General features: G+C 60.5%; 1 protein-coding gene across 1 annotated transcript; it reads right to left on the bottom strand.

The window, feature by feature from the left end:
• Positions 1 to 980: 980 nt before the first annotated feature.
• On the bottom strand, positions 981 to 21,062 carry LOC131570002 (glycogen phosphorylase, muscle form-like). The gene is given in 22 exon segments (XM_058822333.1): positions 981 to 1,850; positions 2,593 to 2,659; positions 3,150 to 3,284; positions 4,518 to 4,725; positions 6,348 to 6,489; positions 7,208 to 7,266; positions 8,199 to 8,346; positions 9,180 to 9,281; positions 9,846 to 9,960; positions 10,459 to 10,622; positions 11,957 to 12,103; positions 13,141 to 13,233; positions 13,322 to 13,465; positions 14,478 to 14,560; positions 15,815 to 15,926; positions 16,685 to 16,816; positions 17,271 to 17,374; positions 18,505 to 18,583; positions 18,851 to 18,952; positions 20,456 to 20,505; positions 20,508 to 20,579; positions 20,582 to 21,062. Coding segments are annotated over 22 exon segments (2,892 nt in total). The 3' UTR covers positions 981 to 1,697.

Genomic DNA, 21,062 nt, shown 5'->3' with positions numbered 1-21,062 from the left:
CCCCCGGCGTGAGGGGAACTGGGAGAGTTGGAATGCTGCGTGCTGGAGCAACTGGGAGCGACTGGGAGCAACTGGGATGGGGCTCTGGGGCGACCCTCGGGGGGTCCCGCGCTCTCCCGCGCCTCCCTCCGACCCCGAGACCCCCCAAGAGCCCCCCAGGACCCCCCCCAAAACCCCTCAGAACCCCCGCAGGACCCACCCAAAACCTCCTCAGGACACCCCCCAAGACCCCTCGAGACCCCCCAGAACCGCCCAAGACCACCCTGGACCCCCCAGAACCCCTCAGGACCCCCCCAGAACCACCCAGGACCCCCCCAAGACCCCTCAGAACCCCCCAAAACCCCCCCAGAACCCCTCAGGACCCCCCAAATTCCATCCCCACCTGCTCCTGCGGCCGTGTCGGGTCGGGCGCTGCGAGGGCGGGGCCGGAATTTGGGGGGTCCGGGGCAGTTTTTGGGGTGCCCCAGGGGAATGGGGGGGTGGGGGGGGTGGGGCCGGGTTTTGGGGCGGATCCGGGCGGTTTTGGGGTTCCTGGGTGGGGCCGGGGGAGGGGGTGGGGATGTGGTTTGTGGTTCAACAGAACGGAGGCACCGCCCTGGGGAGGGGGCGAGGCCATAAAGGCGCCCCCAGACCCCCCCCCAAAACTCCCCCCAGATTCATCCCAAAACCCCCCCTGGCACCCCAAATTCACCCGGGACCCCCCAAAAATGCAACAAACACCAAATTTCTGTCGTTTCTTGTGGTTTTTTTGCTTAATTTAATTTATCTTAATTCTATTTTTAATTCGTTTTTTGGCTGGGACCCCACAATTTACCCCCCTCCCCCGTGATGCCGCAGAGCCCCCACCCCAAAATCCCGCAGAACGGGGGAGACCCCCACCCCAAAATTAAATTACAACAACCAAAGGAGCCCCAAAACTGCCCCAAAACTGCCCCAAATTGCCCCAAAACTGCCCCAAACCTGCCCCAAACTGCCCCAAAACTGCCCCAAACTTGCCCCAAAACTGCCCCAAATTGACCCAAAACTGCCCCAAACTGCCCCAAAACTGCCCCAAACTTGCCCCAAATCGCCACAAAGCTGCCTCAAAACCGCCCCAAATTTTGGGGGGTCCCCTGAACCCCCCCCAGGGAATATTTGGGGGCGCAAGGTGAGAACTGGGGGGGGTCCCAGGTGGTCGGGGCAGTTGGGGACCCCCCCCCAATTATTATTTGGGGGGGCTGAAGGCACAAGGTGGGGTCGAGGGAGGGATTCGCGTTTTGGGGGTTCCCCACATTTCCCGGGGGTGTTTTGGGGTGAATTTGGGGCATTTTGGGTGCGGGATTCGGGGAGGATTCCCCACAATTCCCGGGGGTGTTTTGGGGTGAATTTGGGGCATTTTGGGTGCAGGATTCAGGGGGGGTTCCCCACATTTCCCGGGGGTGTTTTGGGGTGAATTTGGGGCATTTTGGGTGCGGGATTCGGGGAGGAATTTCAAGGGGGTCCCAGGGGGGTTCCAAAGGGGGGTTCCAGGGGGGGGTCCCCGTTATTCCCGGGGCTGCTTTGGGGTGAATTTGGAGGATTTCAGGGGGATTCCAAGGTGGGTGTTGCCCACAATTCCCGGGGTGAATTTGGGGCGTTTTGGGGTGCGATATTCAGGGCGGAATTTCAAGGGGGTTCCCGGGGGGGGGGGGGGGGGGTTCCCGGGGGGGGGGTCCCCGTTATTCCCGGGGGTCGTCGGGCGCGGGGATGCGCTGCCGGCTGGGCTCGCAGCCCCAGATCTCCCGCGCGTACTGAGCGATCGTTCGGTCGCTCGAGAATTTCCCCGCGGCCGCCACGTTCCGGATCACGGTCCGGGTCCACTCCCGCTGGTTCTGGGGGGTCCCGGGGGGGAAAATCAGGGCGGGGGGACCCCCAAAAACACCCCCAGACAACCCCAGACCCCCAAAAACACCCCCAGACCCCCAAAAACACCCCCAGACATCCCCAGACCCCCAAAAACACCCCCAGACCCCCAAAAACACCCCCAGACAACCCCAGACCCCCAAAAACACCCCCAGACCCCCCAAAACAGCCCCAGACCCCCAAAAACACCCCCAGACAACCCCAGACCCCCAAAAACACCCCCAGACCCCCCAAAACACCCCCAGACATCCCCAGATCCCCAAAAAACACCCCCAGACCCCCAAAACACCCCCAGACCACCCAAAAGCACCCCCAGACGCCCCAAAACCACCCCCAGACCCTCCCTTGTGTGTCCCCATGGGGGTTTTGGGGTCCTCCCGTTTGTTCTCAGACCCCTCCCCGAATATTTGGGGACCCCCCCCCCCCCGTTTCCTCCCCATGGGGTTTTGGGGACACCCCCCCCCCCGGGATCTCTTTTGGGTTTAGAGACCCCTCCCCCAACCCCTCTGTGCCCCCTCAGGGGTTTTGGGGGACCCCCCCCAAATCTCACCGGGGTTTTGGGGAGGGGTCCCGTTGGGTGTTGTAATTTTGGGGGGTCCCTTTTGGGGGGGGTCTCGTTTTGGGGGGTGTCCCTTTTGGGGGGTGCCCCTTTGGGGGGTCACTTCGGGGGTGTTTTTTGGGGGGGGATCGATTTTGGGGAGGGGTCCCCACCTTGTAGAGGGCGCTGACTTTCTCCTGGCACTTCACGTACGCCTCGTAATCCGCGAACACCTTAAACCTGAGCGGGGGGGAAACGGTGTCCGTGACCCCTCCCCTATCGCGATATAAACCCCGACATCCCCCATCAAACCCAATCCCCCCTGCCCAGGTGTCCATGACCCCCCTCCTATCGCGATATAAACCCCGATATCGCCCATCAAACCCCCCCTGCCCAGGTGTCCGTGACCCTCCCCTATCGCGATACAAACCCCGACATCCCCCATCAAACCCCCCCTGTCCAGGTGTCTGTGACCCCCCCTCCTATCGCGATATAAACCCCGATATCGCCCATCAAACCCCCCCTGCCCAGGTGTCCATGAGCCCCCTCCTATTGCAATATAAACCCCGATATCCCCCATCAAACCAAACCCCCCCTGTCCAGGTGTCTGTGACCCCCCTCCTATCGCGATACAAACCCCGATATCGCCCATCAAACCCAATCCCCCCTTCCCTGGTGCCGCCCCCGCCCCTATCGCGATTCCCGGGCCCCGCGGGGCTCCTGTCGCGACCTGTCGTGGTTCATCAGCATGTTGACGATGTCGCGGAACAGGTCGGGCTGCCGGGGGCTGAAGAAGCCGGAGCTGAGCTGGTCCACGGCCTGGCGGAGCTCGGGCAGGCGGTCGTAGTACTCCTGGGCCCGGTACCTGGGGGATTTGGGGTGACTTTGGGGGGTCTTGGGGGGTTTCGGGGGGTTTTGGAGGGATTTTGGTAAGGTCCTGGGGGGTTATGAGGAAGTTTGGGGGGTCTTTGGGGAGGTTTTGGGGGGGTCTTGGGGGGTTATGAGGGAATTTTGGGGGATTTGGGGGGTTTGGGGAAGTTCAGGGAGGTTTGGGGAGGTTTTGGGGGGTTTGGGGGTTTATGGGGAGATTTTTGGGGAGATTTTGAGGGATCTTGTGGGGGGGTTTTAGGGGTTCAGGGGGTCTCCCCCAAATGCTCTGGACTTCCCTCCCTGCTCAGCTTTGTGCCCATGGGGGTATCTGGGGGTCCTGAGTGACCAGAGGGGTGGTCAGTGTGTGCCACGGGGTGGTCACTCTGTGCAGTGGTCACTCTGTGCCACGGGGTGGTCGGTGGGTCACAATGGGGTGGTCACTCTGCACTGGTCACTATGTGGTGGTCACTGAGTGCCATGGGGTGGTCAGCGGGTCACCATGGGGTGGTCACCCTGGGGACACTGGTCACTCTGTGCACTGGTCACTGCTGCAGTCACTCTGTGCCATGGTCACTGCACTGGTCACTGTGCTGTGGTCACTGCACTGGTCACTCTGCACTGGTCACTCTGGGGGCACAGGGTGGTCACTCTGCAGTGGTCACTCTGTGCAGTGGTCACTCTGTGCCATGGGTTGGTCGCTGAGTGCCATGGGTTGGTCACTCTGCACTGGTCACTCTGTGCAGTGGTCAGTCTGTGTGCACTGGTCACTCCGGGGACACTGCTCACTGCACTGGTCACTCTGTGCCATGGTCACTGCAGTGGTCACTCTGGGGACACTGGTCACTGCACTGGTCACTCTGCACTGGTCACTCTGGGGACACTGGTCACTGCACTGGTCACTCTGTGCCATGGTCACTGCAGTGGTCACTCTGGGGACACTGGTCACTGCACTGGTCACTCTGCACTGGTCACTCTGGGGACACTGCTCACTGCACTGGTCACTCTGTGCCATGGTCACTGCAGTGGTCACTCTGGTCCCACATCACTGGTCACTCTGTGGTCACTCTGGGGTGGTCAGTGGGTCACTCCGGTCACCCCCCAGCCCTCACCCTCTCCTGTCCAGCGCCTCCACGTCGGGCACCCTGAGGACACTGGTCACTGCACTGGTCACTCTGCGGTCACTCTGTGGTCACTCTGTGGTCACTCCGGTCACCACCCAGCCCCTCACCCCTTCCTGTCCAGCGCCTCCACGTCGGGCACCCTCATGCCGAAGATGAACAGGTTCTGCTCTCCGGCCTCCTCGGCCATCTCCACGTTGGCGCCGTCCATGGTGCCGATGGTCAGCGCCCCGTTCAGCATGAACTTCATGTTCCCGGTGCCCGAGGCCTCCGTGCCCGCCGTGGAGATCTGCTCCGACAGGTCGGCGGCCGGGATCACTGCGGGGTGATATCGGGGTGATATCGGGGTGATATCGGGGTGATATCGGGTTATATCGGGGGGATATCGGGTTATATTGGGGGGTATCGGGGTGATAACAGGGGATATTGGGGTGATATCGGGGTATATTGGAGATCTGCTCCGACAGGTCGGCGGCCGGGATCACTGCGGGGGGGATCGGGGTGATATCGGGGGGTATCGCGGTGTATTGGGGGGTATCGCGGTGATATCGGGTTATATCGGGGGATATCGGGGTGATATCAGGTTATAATGGGGGATATCGGGGTGATATCAGGGTGATATTGGGTTATATCGGGGGATATCGGGGTGATATCAGGTTATAACGGGGTGTATCGGAGGATATCGGGGTGATATCGGGTTATATCGGGGTGATATCGGGTTATATCGGGGGGTATCGGGGTGATAACAGGGGATATTGGGGTGATATCGGGGTGTATTGGAGATCTGCTCCGACAGGTCCACGGCGGGATCACTGCAGGGGATATTGGGGTGTTTTGGGGTGATATCGGGGGATATCGGGGTGATATTGGGGGTTATTGGGGTGTATTGGAGATTTGCTCCGATAGGTCCACGGCCGAGATCACTGCAGGGGATATCGGGGGATATCGGGGTGTTTTGGGGTGATATCGGGGGATATCGGGGTGATATTGGGTGATATTGGGGTGATATCAGGGTGTATTGGAGATCTGCTCCAACAGGTCCGCGGCCGGGATCACTGCGGGGGATATCGGGGTGATATCGGGTTATATCAGGGGGGTATTGGGGTGATATCAGGGAATATTGGGGGGTATTGGGGGTGGTATCAGGGATATCGGGGGTATTGGGGTTATATTGGGGGATATCAGGGTGATATTTGGGTTATATCGGGGAATATTGGGGTGATAGTAGGGGATATCGGGGGATATTGGGGTTATATCGGGGGATATTGGGGTGTATTGGGGTTATATTGGGAGAAATCAGGAGATATCAGGGGATATCAGGTGATATCAGGGGTTATATCGGGAGATATCGGGAGATATATATTTGATATTGGGGGATATTGGGGTGATATTGGGGTGATATCAGGGGGGTATCGAGGTTATATCGGGGTGATATCGGGGTGTATTGGGGATTATTGGGGTGATATTGAGAGACATCAGGGGATATTGGGGTTATATTGGAGGATTTTGGGGTGTATCAGGGTTATATTGGGGGATATCGGGGTGTATTGGGGTGATATTGGGGTGTATCGGGGGTCATTGGGGTGACATCAGGTGACAATCGGGATATTTGGTGACACTGAAGTGATACCGGGGGATACAGGGGATCCTGCAGGGGGGATTGGGGATTTTGGGGTGATTTCAGGGCTTTTTGGGTTGGTTCAGGGAGGTTTTTGGGGTGATTCAGGGAGGTTTTTGGGGTGATTTTGGGGTTATTTTGGGGTGCTCACCCTTCTCAGCCAGCGACACCCTGTAATTCTCCAGGAACAGCACCCGCGGAGGGGTTGAGGATCTTGGGGTGGGTTCAGGGCTTTCAGGGCAGGTTCATTGAGGTTTTTGGGGTTCAGGGCAGGTTTTTGGGGTGATTTTGGGGGGATTTGGGGTGTTTTTGGGGTGCTCACCCTTCTCGGCCAGCGACACCCGGTAATTCTCCAGGAACAGCACCCTCAGCCGGTCGCCCACGGCCGGGTCCTGGTTGACCACGTCCCCGATGGCCGTCACCAGCCTGATGATCATCTTGGCCATGTGGTACCCGGGGGCGGCCTGGGGGGCACCCCAAAAACCCTCAGTGACCCCAAAAACCTTCAGGGACCCCCCACACACACACAGAGAGCTCTGGCACACACCAGGAACCCCAAAACCCCAAACCCAAATGGAGCCCCTCAAATTCCCACTCTGAGCACAAGTGGAGCCCCTGAAACCCAAAAAAGCACCCAAATCCTCAAAATCCCAAAACTCAAAAAACCCAAAATCCCTAAAATCTCAAAATCCCAAAACTCAAAATCCTCAAGATCCCCAAATCCCACAAATCTTAAAACACCCAAAACCCCAACTCCCAAAACTCCAATAACCACAAAATCCTAAAACCCCAAAACCCCCAAATCCCCAAAACTCCACAATAACCCCCAAATCCCAAAAATTAAAAAAAAAAAACAACTAAATCCCCAAAACCCCCAAAACACCAAAATCCCTCAAATCCCAAAATTCAAAAATCCCAAAACCCCAATATCCCAGAAATCTTAAAACCCCCAAACCCCAAACTCCCAAAACTCCAATAACTGCAAAATACTAAAACCCCAACCTCCAAAACCCCAAACCCCCAAAATCCAAACGCCCAAAACCCCAAAACCACCAAATTCCCAAAAACCCCAAATCCAAAAACCCCAAAATTCCAAAATCCCAAAACTCCAAACCCCAAAACCCCAAAAAAACCCCAAAATTCCAAAATCCCAAAACCCTAAAGACCCCAAATCCCCCTGACCTTGCCCCCGATCATGATGGTTCGGGGCACGAAAGGTTTCCCGGGGTCCTTCTTGATCCCTAAAATTGGGGGGAGACCCCAAAATGGGGGGGCCACAAGTCAAGGGAGACCCCCCAAAATTGGGGAGGGGTCCCCGAGGGGTTCGGGGGAAATTTGGGGGAGTCCCAGGGGGATTTGGGGGGCGGCCCAGAAGGATTTGAGGGGGTCCCAGGAGGATTTTGGGGGTACCAGAAGGATTTGGGGGATTTTAGGGGGGGTCCCAGAAGGATTTTTGAGTCCCGGGGGGATTTGGGGATTTTTGGGGGGGTCCCAGTGTGGGTTTTCTTGGGGGAGTTGGGGGATTTTGGGGGTTTAGGGGATTTTGGGGAGTCCCAGAGTGATCCGGGAATTTTGGGGAGGTCCCAGAAGGATTTTTGAGGGGTCCCAGGGGTTTAGGGGAATTTTGGGGGGGTCCCAGGGGGATTTGGGGAATTTTGGGGGATCCCAGTGCAGTTTTTGGGGGATTTTGGGGGGGATTTGTGGGATTTTGGGGGGGGGGGGGATTTGGGGATTTTTGGGGTTGGGGGATTTCGGGGGCCTCTCCCCAAATGAGGAGGGGTCCGGGGGGGTTTCGGGGACCCCCACTCACGGTTGTATTGGGTGATGAGGTGCAGGAATTTGGGGGTTCTGGGGGGGGTCTCAGCACAGATTCTCTTTGGGATTTGTGGGATTTTTTTGGGGGAATTTTTGGGATTTTTGGGGTTGGGGGATTTCGGGGGGCTCTCCCCAAATGAGGAGGGGTCCCGGGGGGGTTTCGGGGACCCCCACTCACGGTTGTAGGGGGTGATGATGTGCAGGAATTTGGGTGTCCCAGGATGTCCCAGCGCAGGTTCTTGGGTGGATTTGGGGGAATTTTTTGGGGGAATTTTTGGGATTTTTGGGGTTGGGGGATTTCGGGGGGCTCTCCCCAAATGAGGAGGGGGCCGGGGGGGTTTCGGGGACCCCCACTCACGGTTGTAGAGGGTGATGATGTGCAGGCAGTTGAGCAGCTGCCGCTTGTACTCGTGGATCCGCTTCACCTGCACGTCGAAGAGCGAGGCCGGGTTCACCCTCACGCCCGACATCTTCTCCAGGTACGCCGCGAACTTCACCTTGTTCTCCTGCAATTCGGGGAGGGGGCAAACAGGGGCTGGGGGCGCGGCCGGGACCCCCAGAGCCCCCCCAAAATTCCCCCCAAAGTGGGTCCGGACCCCCCGAATTCCCCAAATTCCCCCCAGGTGGTTCCAGCTGAACCCCCCACACCTGGTCCAGGTGTGCCCTGGATCACCTGAGATGGGGAGGGGCTGATGAGACCCCCCCAGTGCCCCTTGGGACCCCTCCCCAGCCCTCGAGGACCCCCTCCCAAACCCCCTGGGACCCCCAGAGTCCCCCAAAATCCCCCCCAAAGTGAGTCCAGCCCCCCCAAATTCCCCCCAAGTGGTTCCAGCTGAACGGTCCAGGTGTGCCCTGGATCACCTGAGATGGGGAGGGGCTGCTGAGATCCCTTGGGACCCCTCCCCGTCCTTTTGAGACCCCCCCCCCAGCCCCCCCGGGACCCCCAGAACCCCCCCAAAATTCCCCCAAAGTGGGTCCGGAGCCCCCAAATTTCCCCTTGAGCAGCACCGGCTGCGCCCCCCACACCTGGTCCAGGTGTGCCCTGGTTCACCTGAGAGGGGCAGGGGCTGCCGACACCCTCCCATAGCCCCTTGGGACCCCTCCCCATCCTTTTGGGACCCCTCCCCATCCTTTTGGGACCTCCCCCAGCCCCCTGGGACCCCCAAATCCCCCCCAAAATCCCCCCCATGAGCAGCTCCAGCTGCACCCCCCACACCTGGTCCAGGTGTGCCCTGGATCACCTGAGATGGGGAGGGGCTGCTGAGACCCCCCCAGAGCCTCTTGGGACCCCTCCCCATCCTTTTGGGACCCCCCGGGACCCCTCCCCAGCCCCCCGTACCTGTTTGACGTTGGCCACGTCCCGGATGAAGCTCTCGTCGTCCACAAAGTCGCGGAGCCGCTGCAGCTGGTCCAGGTCGGACACGAAATCCTCCCCGATGCGCTGGGGAGGGAGAACCAGGTGAGATCCAGGTGATTCCAGTCCATCCCAGTTTGTCCCAGTCCGTCCCAGTCCATCCCAGTTTGTCCAAGGTGAGCCCCAGTCCATCCCAGTTTGTCCCAGTCCGTCCCAGTTTGTCCAAGGTGAGCCCCAGTCCATCCCAGTCTGTCCCAGGTTGTCCCAGGTGATCCCAGTCTGTCCCAGTCCCTCCCAGGTGAGCCCCAGTCTATTCCAGTCTCTCCCACTCTGTCCCACTCAGTTCCAGCCCATCCCAGCCCATCCCAGTCCCTCACAGTTTGTCCAAAGTGAGCCCCAGTCCGTCCCAGTCTGTTCCAGGTGAGCCCAGGTGATCCTATGTGATCCCAGTCCATCCCATTCCCCTCCCAGTCCCTCCCAGTCCATCCCAGTTCCCCCCAGTCCATCCCAGTCCATCCCAGCCCATCCCATTCCCATCCCAGTCCCTCCCAGTGCTCCCAGTCCCCCCCAGTCCATCCCAGTCCCTCCCAGTCCCTCCCATTCCCCTCCCAGTCCATCCCAGTCCCCCCCAGTCCCCCCAGTCCCCCCCACCTGCGCGATGACCTCGGCCAGCCCGGGGTTGCACATCACCAGCCAGCGCCTCGGGGTGATGCCGTTGGTTTTGTTCTGGAACTTGTGCGGCTCCAGCTCGTAGAAATCCTTAAACCTGGGGGACACGGGGACAATGGGGACACTGGGGGACACGGGGACATGGAGGGGACACCTGGGGGACAATGGGGACACTGGGGGGACACGGGGACATGGAGGGGACGCCTGGGGGACACGGGGACAATGGGGACACTGAGGGGACACAGGGACATGGAGGGGACGCCTGGGGAAATGGGGGGACACTGGGGCATACAGGAATACCCAGGGACGGGGACACGGGGACACCAGGGGGACATGGGGATATGGGGACATCGAGGGGACATGGGGACAGTGGGGGGACACAGAAACACGGGGACACGGGGCATGGGTACATCGAGGTTTTGGGGTGTCCGTACACGCTGTCCTTGAGGATCTGCGAGTGGATCTCAGGTTTGGGGATATTTAGGGTGATTTGGGGGGTTTTGGGGGTCCGTACACGCTGTCCTTGAGGATCTGCGAGTGGATCTCAGGTTTGGGGATATTTGGGGTGATTTGGGGGGTTTTGGGGTGTCCGTACACGCTGTCCTTGAGGATCTGCGAGTGGATCTCGGCCACGCCGTTGACGGCGTGCGCGCCCACGATGCACAGGTGCGCCATGTTGATGCGCTTCACCGCGCCCTCCTCCACCAGCGACATCCGGCGGAGCCGCTCCAGGTCCCCCGGGAACTGGGCGTACACGCGCTGGGGGGGCGGGGGGACAGCGCTGAGACCCCTGGGATCCCCACTGGGGACAGCCCTGAGACCCCTGGGACCCCCATCGGGGACGTCGGGACCCCCGAGATCCCCCCCACCAAGGGACAGCACTGAGACCCCCCAGGGACACCCCTGAGACCCCCAATAGGGACATGGGGACCCCTGAGACCCCCATTGGGGACACCCCTGAGACCCCCCCAGGAACAGCCCTGAGACCCCCGAGATCCCCCCCAGGGACAGCACTGAGACCCCCACTGGGGACATCCCTGAGACCCCCGTTGGGGACATTGGAACCCCCGAGACCCCCATCGGGAACATGGGGACCCCTGGGACCCCCCATCAGGGACATTGGAACCCCCGAGACCCCCATCGGACACAGCCCTGAGACCCCCACTGGGGACATCGGGAAACCCTGGGAGCCCCCCTAGAGACAGCCCTGAGACCCCCCAGGAACAGCCCTGAGACCCCCCTGGGGAGAGCCATGAGACCCCCATCAGGGAAATTGGGACCCCTGGGACCCCAGCTCAGGGACATTGGGGACCCCCGAGATCCCCCCCACCAAGGGACAGCCCCGAGACCCCCGGGCCCATGCGTGGGACATTGGGACACCCCTTGAGACCCCCCCTCAGGGACATTGGGACAGCCCTGAGACCCCTCCCAAGGACATCGGAACCCCCTGGGACCCACCCCTTGGGGAACAGCCCTGAGACCCCACTGGGGACATTGGGACCCTGGGACCCGCCGTGGGACACCCCTGAAACCCCTCCTCAGGGACATCAGGACCCCCTGAGACCCCCCCAGGAACAACTCCCAAGGACATTGGGACCCCTGAGACTCCTCAGGGACAACTCCAAGGACACCAAATTCCCAAAGACCCCCCAGAGATCCCCTCCAGGAACATCTCAGGGACACCCCCAGGGACACTGGACCCCCAGAGACCCCCTAGGGACACCACAGTGACCCCCCCCCAATGTCACCCCCAGGAACACAAGACCCCCTAGAGACGCCCTGAGACCCCTCCAATGCCACCCCCAGTACCACCACAGCGTCCCCAGACCCCCAGAAACCCCCCTGAGACCCCCAAAAATCACCCAGCTGGAGTGGGGGGAGGGAGGGGGGGGGCACAGACTATTGGGAGACCCCCCCTCAATTCCCCCTCAACTCACCCCCAAACCGGGCAGGAATTTCCCCCCATGTTGCCCCCAATGTCACCCCCAACACCCCCCAACCTCCCCACACCCTCTGTACCCCCAAACCCCGAGGTTCCCCCAGCCCTGAGGACCCCCGGGACCCCCCCCGTTTTGCCCCCTCCCCAATCTCACATCGAGGAAGCGCTGGTTGATCTCGTAGATGAGCTGCAGGTGCCGCGGCAGCAGCGACTCCAGCAGGTGAACGGGCCAGCGCTCCAGCGCCTCGGGCAGCACCGTGTGGTTGGTGTAGGCGCAGGTGCGCACCGTGATGTCCCACGCCTGCCATGGGGGGGATTTAAAGGGTTAAAATCAGGATTTCAGTGTTAGATGTGATGATTGTTTAATAATTAAGTGGAATTATTGTTTATTTGTAGGAAGAATGTTGTTCCTATAGGCGCAGGTGCGCACCGTGATGTCCCACGCCTGCCATGGGGGGGATTTAAAGGGTTAAAATCATGATTTCAGTGTTAGATGTGATGATTGTTTAGTAATTAAATATAATTATTGTTTATTTGTAGGAAGAATGTGGTTCCTATAGGCGCAGGTGCGCACCGTGATGTCCCACGCCTGCCATGGGGGGGATTTAAAGGGTTAAAATCATGATTTCAGTGTTAGATGTGATGATTGTTTAGTAATTAAATCAATTGTTTAATTGTAGGAGCAATGTGGTTCCTATAGGCGCAGGTGCGCACCGTGATGTCCCACGCCTGCCATGGGGGGGATTTAAAGGGTTAAAATCATGATTTCAGTGTTAGATGTGATGATTGTTTAGTAATTAAATCAATTGTTTAATTGTAGGAGCAATGTGGTTCCTATAGGCGCAGGTGCGCACCGTGATGTCCCACGCCTGGGATGGGGGATTTAAAGGGTTAAAATCATGATTTCAGTGTTAGATGTGATGATTGTTTAGTAATTAAATATAATTATTGTTTATTTGTAGGAAGAATGTGGTTCCTATAGGCGCGGGTGCACACCGTGATGTCCCACGCCTGCCATTGGGGGGATTTAAAGGGTTAAAATCAATTTATCAGTGTTGGATGTGATGATTGTTTACTAATTAAATAGAATTAATGTTTAATAGAGGGAAGAATCATGAGAAACTGTGTTGGAAGTTTGAGGGGTCCCAGGAAGGTTTTGGGGTCCCAGGGGGAGGTTTTGGGGTCCAAGAAAGCGTTTGGGTTCCCAGGAAGGTTTTGGTGTCCCCAGGAAGGTTTTGGGGTCTGGGGGCAGTTTTGGGGTCTGGGGGCAGTTTTGGGGTCCCCAGGAAGGTTTTGGGGTCCCCGGGGGATGTTTTGTTTGGGGGTCCCAGCGCCCACCTGGTCCCACCCCAGGCGCTCCTCGTCCAGCAGGATCCGCATCAGCTCGGGGATGGCCAGCGAGGGGTGGGTGTCGTTCAGCTGGATCGCCACCTGCACGGCCGGGAAGGGGTTAAATCGGGGGGAATTTGGGGGTCCCACAGGGGTTTCTGGGGGGTCCCCGCGGCGTTTCGGGGCTCACCTTGTCGGGGAAGCTCTCGAAGGATTTGCGCACGGGGTCGCGGCTGCCGAACTTGGCGGATTTGAAGCGGCGCACGATGTCGTGGAGCGTGGCGGCCACCACGAAATATTCCTGCTTCAGCCGCAGCTCCTTGCCCTCGAAAAACTGGGGGTGTCCCCTCTCCGTGAGACCCCGAAACAGCCCCCAAATCCCCTCGTGAGACCCCAAAACAGCACCCAAAACTCCCTGTGAGACCCCAAAACAGCCCCTCAAACCCTTCCTGCTTCAGCCGCAGCTCCTTGCCCTCGAAAAACTGGGGGTGCACCCATGTGAGACCCCAAAACAGCATCCCAAAACCCCCTGTGAGACCCCGAAATAGCCCCCCAAAACCCCTTGTGAGACCCTGAAATAGCACCCCCAAAACAGCCCCCCAAACCTTTCCTGCTTCAGCCGCAGCTCCTTGCCCTTGAAAAACCGGGGGTGTCCCCATGTGAGACCCCGAAACAGCCCCCCAAATCCCCTGTGAGACCCCGAAACAGCCCCCCAAAACCCTTTGTCAGACCACAAAATAGCACCCCCAAATCCCCTCATGAGACCCCAAAACAGGACCCCCAAACCCCCTCAAAAAACTGGGAGAGCACCCATGTGAGACCCCAGAACAGCCCCCAAAATCTCCCTCGAAAAACTGGGAGTGCGCTGCCGTGAGACCCCGAAATAGCACCCCCGAACCTCCTCAGAAAACTGGGGGTGCCCCCATGTGAGACCCCGAAATAGCACCCCAAAACCCCCTGGAGAAAATGGGGGTGTCCCCATGTGAGACCCCGAAATAGCACCCCAAACCCCCTCGAGAAACTGAGGGTATCCAGGACCCTCCACGTTATTTTTGGGGTATTTTTGGGTTTTTTTGATGTTCTCAGCCAGATTTGGGGGTGCCCCTGCTCCCCTGGGGTTCCCAGCGCCCCAAATCCCCTCAGGACCCCCCAAAGCCCCCCAGGACCCCTCAGGACCCCCCAATTTCTCACGTTATCATTGGGGTACAGCACTCTGGAGATGTTCTCGGCCAGGTTTGGGGGGTCCCAGCGCCCCCAAACCCCCCCAAACTCCCCCTGGACCCCCCCAGACTCCCCCAGGACCCCCCAAGATCCCCCAGACCCCTCAGGACCCCCCAATTTCTCACGTTGTCATTGGGGTACAGCACTCGGGAGATGTTCTCGGCCAGGTTTCGGTCCAGCACGGCCTGGACGTACCCCCCGACATTGACTGGGGGGGACAGAGGAGGTCAGGGGGGGATTTTGGGGTTCAGGGGGGGATTTTGGGGTTCAAGGGTAGATTTTGGGGTTTAGGGGTGGAAATTTGGGGTTCAGGGGTGGATTCGGGTTGGATTTTGGGGGTTGGGGGTGGGTTTGGGGTTTGGGGGAGGAACTGGGGGTGGATTTGGGGTTCAGGGCTGGATTTTGGGGTTCAGGGGTGGATTTGGGGGTTTGAGGTAGATTTGGCATTCAGGATGGATTTGGGGTTCAGGACTGGATTTTGGGGTTCAGGGGTGGATTTGGGGGTTTGAGGTAGATTTGGCATTCAGGATGGATTTTGGGTTCCGGGGGTGGATTTTGGGGTTCAGGGGTAGATTTAGCATTCAGGGATGGATTTTGGGGTGGATTTGGGGGTTCAGGGGCGGATTTTGGGGTGCCGGGGGTTGATTTGGGGTTGGATTTTGGGGTTCAGGGATGGATTTAGGGGCGGGTTTGGGGTGCTGGGGTGGGTTTGTGGTTGGATTTTGGCATTCAGAGTAGATTTTGGGTTGGATTTTGGGGTTCAGGGATGGATTTTGGGGTGGATTTGGGGTTGGATTTTGGGGTTTGGGGTTGGATTTTGGGGTTCAGGGATGGATTTTGGGGCAGGTTTGGGGGGATTTGGGGTGCCAGGGGTCGATTTGGGGTTGGATTTTGGCATTCGGGGATGGATTTTGGGTTGGATTTTGGGGTTTGGGGTTGGATTTTGGGGTTCAGGGATGGATTTTGGGGTGGATTTGGGGTTGGATTTTGGGGTGGATTTTGGGGTTCAGGGATGGATTTTGGGGCAGGTTTGGGGTTTGGGGGGATTTGGGGTGCCAGGGGTTGATTTGGGTTGGATTTTGGCATTCAGGGATGGATTTTAGGTTGGATTTTGGGGTTTGGGGTTGGATTTTGGGGTTCAGGGATGGATTTTGGGGTGGATTTTGGGGTGCTGGGGTGGGTTTGTGGTTGGATTTTGGCATTAAGAGTAGATTTTGGGATGGATTTTGGGGTTCAGGGATGGATTTTGGGGTGGATTTGGGGTTGGATTTTGGGGGTTGGGGTTGGATTTTGGGGTTCAGGGATGGATTTTGGGGCAGGTTTGGGGTTTGGGGGGATTTGGGGTGCCAGGGGTCGATTTGGGGTTGGATTTTGGCATTCAGGGATGGATTTTGGGTTGGATTTTGGGGTTTGGGGTTGGATTTTGGGGTTCAGGGATGGATTTTGGGGAGGGGGCACTCACAGTCCTTGAGGTTGAAGTCGTTGGGGGCGCGCGCTGACCACAGGCGCAGCGTGTTCACCGTGTTGTTGCGGTACCCGGGCACAGGTGTGTCATAGGGCAGGGCCAGCACCACCTGCGGGTGACACACGCGTGTGCAAGGGGCACCCCCTGAATGCCCAGAGCCCCCCCGAGCTGCAGCACGTCCTCACCTGGGCTCAGGTGTGCGCAGGGTGTGACACCTGGTGACATCTGTGTGACACCTGTGCCCCATGTGTGCCCTCACCCACGTGCCCAGCCGTGCCTCAGGTGTGCCCAGCCGTGCCCCAGGTGTGCCCAGGCGTGCCCCAGGTGTGCCCAGCCATGCCCAGGTGCCCCCAGGTGTGCCCTCACCTGCGTGTCCACCCACCGGGCGCCCTCGGGCCCGTGCCCCCCATGCCCAGGTGTGCCCCAGGTGTGCCGCATGTGTGCCCTCACCTGCGTGTCCAGGTTGCTCCCTCATGCCCAGCTGTGCCCAGGTGTGCCCTCACCTGTATATCCACCCACCAGGCCCCCTCAGGCCCGTGCCCCCCATGCCCAGGCGTGCCCAGGCGTGCCCAGGCGTGTCCCAGGTGTGCCCTCCATGCCCAGGTGTGCCAGGTGTACCCAGGGGTGTGCCAGGTGTGCCCAAGGGTGTGCCCAGGTGTACCCAGGTGTATCCCAGGTGTGCCCAGGGGTGTGCCAGGTGTGCCCAAGGGTGTGCCCAGGTGTACCCAGGTGTGCCCAGGGGTGTGCCAGGTGTGCCCAAGGGTGTGCCCAGGTGTACCCAGGTGTATCCCAGGTGTGCCCCCCATGCCCAGGTGTGCCCAGGGGTGTGCCCAGGTGTGCCCAGGTGTATCCCAGGTGTGCCCTCACCTGCGTGTCCACCCACCGCGCCCCCTCGGGCCCGTGCTCCACGCGCCCGTAGAAGCGCACCGGGATCGTGTACTCGGGCCGCGCCTTCTCCCAGGGGTTCCCGTAGCGCAGCCAATCATCGGCCTCCTCCACCTGGGGGCGGGGCACACCTGAGACCCCTCCCCAAAATCCCCAGAATCCCCAAAACCCCAAAATCCACACAGAGACCCCTCCCCAAGTCCCACCTCCTCCAAACCCACCCAGAGAACCCCCCAAAACCCCAAAATCCAAACAGGGACCCCAAAATCCACACAGAGACCCCTCCCCACCTCAAACATCCACACAGAGACCCCTCCCCAAGCCCCACCTCCTCAAAACCCACCCAGAGAACCCCCCCAAAACCCACCCAGAGACCCCTCCCAACCCCAAAACCCACCCCAAAACCTATCCTGAGACCCCTCCCCATCCCAAAACCCACTCAGAGACCCTCCCGAAAACCCCGAAACCCACACTGAGTCCCCCAAAGCCACCCGGAGACCCCTCCCCACCCTGAAACCCACCCAGAGACCCCTCCCCACACCTGCCCCGCCCCCAGGACCCCCCGCACCTGCCACCCCCCCGCGATGCGCTGGTTGAAGATGCCGAACTCGTAGCGGATCCCGTAACCGTAGGCGGCGAGACCCAGGGTGGCCATGGAGTCCAGGAAACACGCTGGGGACACGGGGACATGGGGACATTGGGGACAGTCAGGGACATTGGGGGCAGTGGGGACATTGGGGACAGTGGGGACAGTGGGGGCAGTGGGGACATTGGGGACAGTGGGGACATTGGGGACAGTCAGGGACATTGGGGACAGTGGGGACATTGGGGACAGTGGGGACATTGGGGACAGTGGGGACCCAGGGTGGCCATGGAGTCCAGGAAACACGCTGGGGACATGGGGACAGTGGGGACATTGGGGACAGTCAGGGACATTGGGGGCAGTGGGGACATTGGGGACAGTGGGGGCAGTGGGGACATTGGGGACACCATCAGGGACATTGGGGACAGTCAGGGACATTGGTGACTGTGGGAACCCAGCGTGGCCATGGAGTCCAGGAAACACGCTGGGGACATTGGGGACACTGGGGACGCAGGGACAGGGTCAGGGACACTGGGGACACAGTCAGGGACATTGGAGACACAGGGACAGGGGCTGGGGACATGGGCACAGGGGTTGGGAACATTGGGGACAGTGGGGACACTGGGGGGCCATGGAGTTCAGGAAACACGCTGGGGACATGGGGACAGGGGGACACAGTCAGGGACACTGGGGAGATGGGGACAGGGGTTGGGGACATTGGGGACGCAAGGACAGGGTCAGGGACACTGGGGACAGGGTCAAGGACAGGGTCAGGGACCCGGGGACACAGGGACAGGGGCTGGGGACATGGGGGACACGGGACACTGGGGTGACATGGGGACAGTTGGGGCACACAGGGGACACTGAGGGGACAGTGGGGGTCAGCGACACTGGGAGGACACTGGGGACATCGGGGTGGTACAGGGACACTGGGGGGACACTGGAGTGACACTGGGGACACTGGGGGGACACAGCGGGGCCCATGGAGGACAGCAAACACGCTTGGGGACAGACAGGGAGATGCCACCGGGGACATTGGGGACACCATGGAGACATGGGAGCGGGGGGGGGGACAGGAGCGTCCCGGGGGGATCCCGGTGTGACCGGGAGTGGGACACGGGGGGACAATCCTGGGGACAATCGGAGACATTCCGGGGATCGGGGACAACACCGGGGACATTGTGGGGTCCCCCCCGGCCCCTTGGGGACCCCCCCGCACCTGCCAGCCGCCCCAGGCCGCCATTGCCCAGCCCCGCGTCCTCCTCGATCTCCTGCAGCTCCTCCATGTCCAGCCCGAGCTGGCGACGGCGACAACACAGCAGCGGTTGGGAGGGACCCCAAAACCGAGGGGGACACCCCAAAACCGAGGGGGAAACCCCCAAAACCGAGGGGGACACCCCAAAAAGTCCCCATCCCCCTCCCTCTCCCCGCTGTCCCCTCTGTGTCCCCCCAATCCCCCTCCCCAAATCCCACCACACCCCATGGGGACAGCCCCGCATTGCGGACCCCCACGACCCCTCCCCGGCCCCCCAAAACCGCCCCAGACCCCCCCAAATCCCCCCCACCTGGTAGAGCGCCTCGTCGCAGCCGCTCTGGAGCCCCAAATTCACCATGGTGTTGGTCAGGGTGCGCCCCATGTAGAACTCCAGGGACAGGTAATAGATGCGCTAAAAGGGGGTTCGGGGGGTCAGGGGGGGTCACCGGGGGTCACCGGGGGTCACGGACACCCCCGCGCCCCCCGGGTCCCCCCCCGGCCCCGCCGCCCCCCCGCTATCCGGTGTCGGGATTAAATGGCAGGGCCGGGGCGGCGGGAAAGGTCAGGATAAATTTAACCGGAATGGGGGGGGGGAAAGGAACCCCCCCAGTGCTGAGCCCCCCCGAAATGCACCCCCAGAACCCCCCCAGTGCTGAGCCCCCCCCGAAATGCACCCCCAGAACCCCCCCAGTGCTGAGCCCCCCCAGAACCCCCCAGTGCTGAGCCCCCCCCGAAATGCACCCCCAGAACCCCCCCAGTGCTGAGCCCCCCCCCGAAATGCACCCCCAGAACCCCCCCAGTGCTGAGCCCCCCCCCGAAATGCACCCCCAGAACCCCCCCAGTGCTGAGCCCCCCCCCCGAAATGCACCCCCAGAACCCCCCCAGTGCTGAGCCCCCCCCGAAATGCACCCCCAGAACCCCCCAAGTGCTGAGCCCCCCCCCGAAATGCACCCCCAGAACCCCCCCAGTGCTGAGCCCCCCCCGAAATGCACCCCCAGAACCCCCCAAGTGCTGAGCCCCCCCCCGAAATGCACCCCCAAAATCTCCCCTTCCCAGTCCTGATCTCCCCCAAACTTGCACCCCCAGGACACCCCCCCGAAATGCACCCCCAGAACCACCCCTCCCAGTCCTGATTCCCCCCAAAATGTACCCCCAAAATGCCCCCCCAAACTTGCACCCCCAAAATCTCCCCCTCCCAGAGCTGCGACCCCCACAAACCCACAGCCCCCACCCCACCATTCCTGGTGACCCCCCTAAATTAGGGTCGTCACAGTCGCACTGTTGGGCATGGAGCCCCCCAAGATCCCCAAAATCCATCCAGGACCCCCCCCCAGAACCCCCTTTTTCACCACCTTGGGGTCCTTTAGTTATAACTAAAAGGTGCAGAGCCCTGCACTGTTGGGTGTGCAGACCCCAGACCCCTCCAGGACCCCCCAAAACCCCCCCAGGACCCCCCAAACCCCTACCTTGACCTCTTACTCATGGTGGCACTGTTGGTTCTGCAGACCCCAAACCCCTCTAGGACCCCCCAAAAGCCCCCTAGGACCCCCAGGACCTCTCATACCCCCACCTTGGCCTCTTCCTCATCATGGCACTGCAGACCCCAGACCCCTCCAAGACCCCCAAAACTCCCCCAGGACCCCCCAAACCCCCACTTTGGGCTCTTCCTCATGGTGGCACTGTTGGTTTTGCAGCCCCCAGACCCCTCTAGGACCCCCCAAACGCCCACCTTGGGGTCTTTCTCGTAGCAGTACTGCTGTGTGTGCAGACCCCAGACCCATCCAGGACCCCCAAATCCCCCCAGGACCCCCCAAACGCCCACCTTGGGTCTTTCTTGTAGCAGTACTGCTGTGTGTGCAGACCCCAGACCCATCCAGGACCCCCAAACCCCCGCAGGACCCCCCCGAACGCCCACCTTGGGGTCTTTCTCGTAGTAGTACTGCTGCGTCCGCAGCCAGCGCCCACCAGGTGGTCGCGCACGGTGTGTGCCAGGGCCATGTAGTAGTCGCGGGATGTCGCGACATTGCGATCCTTGACGAGGTGAAGTGCAGGTGCCGGTTGAAGTTTTTCTTGAGCTCGCCCACGTTCTCGGGCCCCGCCAGGCCCCGCACGCTGATCTGCCGCCGCCGGTCCGCGTCCGTCAGCCGGTCGCGACATGGCGACACAAATCGGGGTGGGGGTCTCTGGAGAGTCAGGGGGGCTTTAAGGGGTGGGGGGGGATCCGAGGGGTCCGCAGGGATCCGGGCTAGGGGAGATCCAGAGGATCCGGGTTTTGGAGGGGTCCGGACGGCTCCGAATTTTGGGGGGCTCCGATTTTTCGGGGGGGGGGTTCCTAGGGAGCTCTGGATTTGGGGAGGGGTCCTGGGGGATTTCTGGGGGGGCTCCGGGCCGGGGACGGCGGCAGCAGCGGCGCCCCGGCGGCTTTGAGCGCGGGGGTGATTCAATATTAATGAGGGGGCGGGGCCTAAACGAAGCCACGCCTCCACTTCCTCACTCAGGCTATTTAACCGATAATTATTCAT

Source organism: Ammospiza caudacuta, chromosome 32 (genome assembly GCF_027887145.1).
Source record: "Ammospiza caudacuta isolate bAmmCau1 chromosome 32, bAmmCau1.pri, whole genome shotgun sequence".
Lineage (NCBI taxonomy): Eukaryota > Metazoa > Chordata > Aves > Passeriformes > Passerellidae > Ammospiza > Ammospiza caudacuta.
The sequence above is the reverse complement of the archived record's forward strand: the minus strand, read 5'-3'. Positions and strand labels throughout refer to the sequence as shown.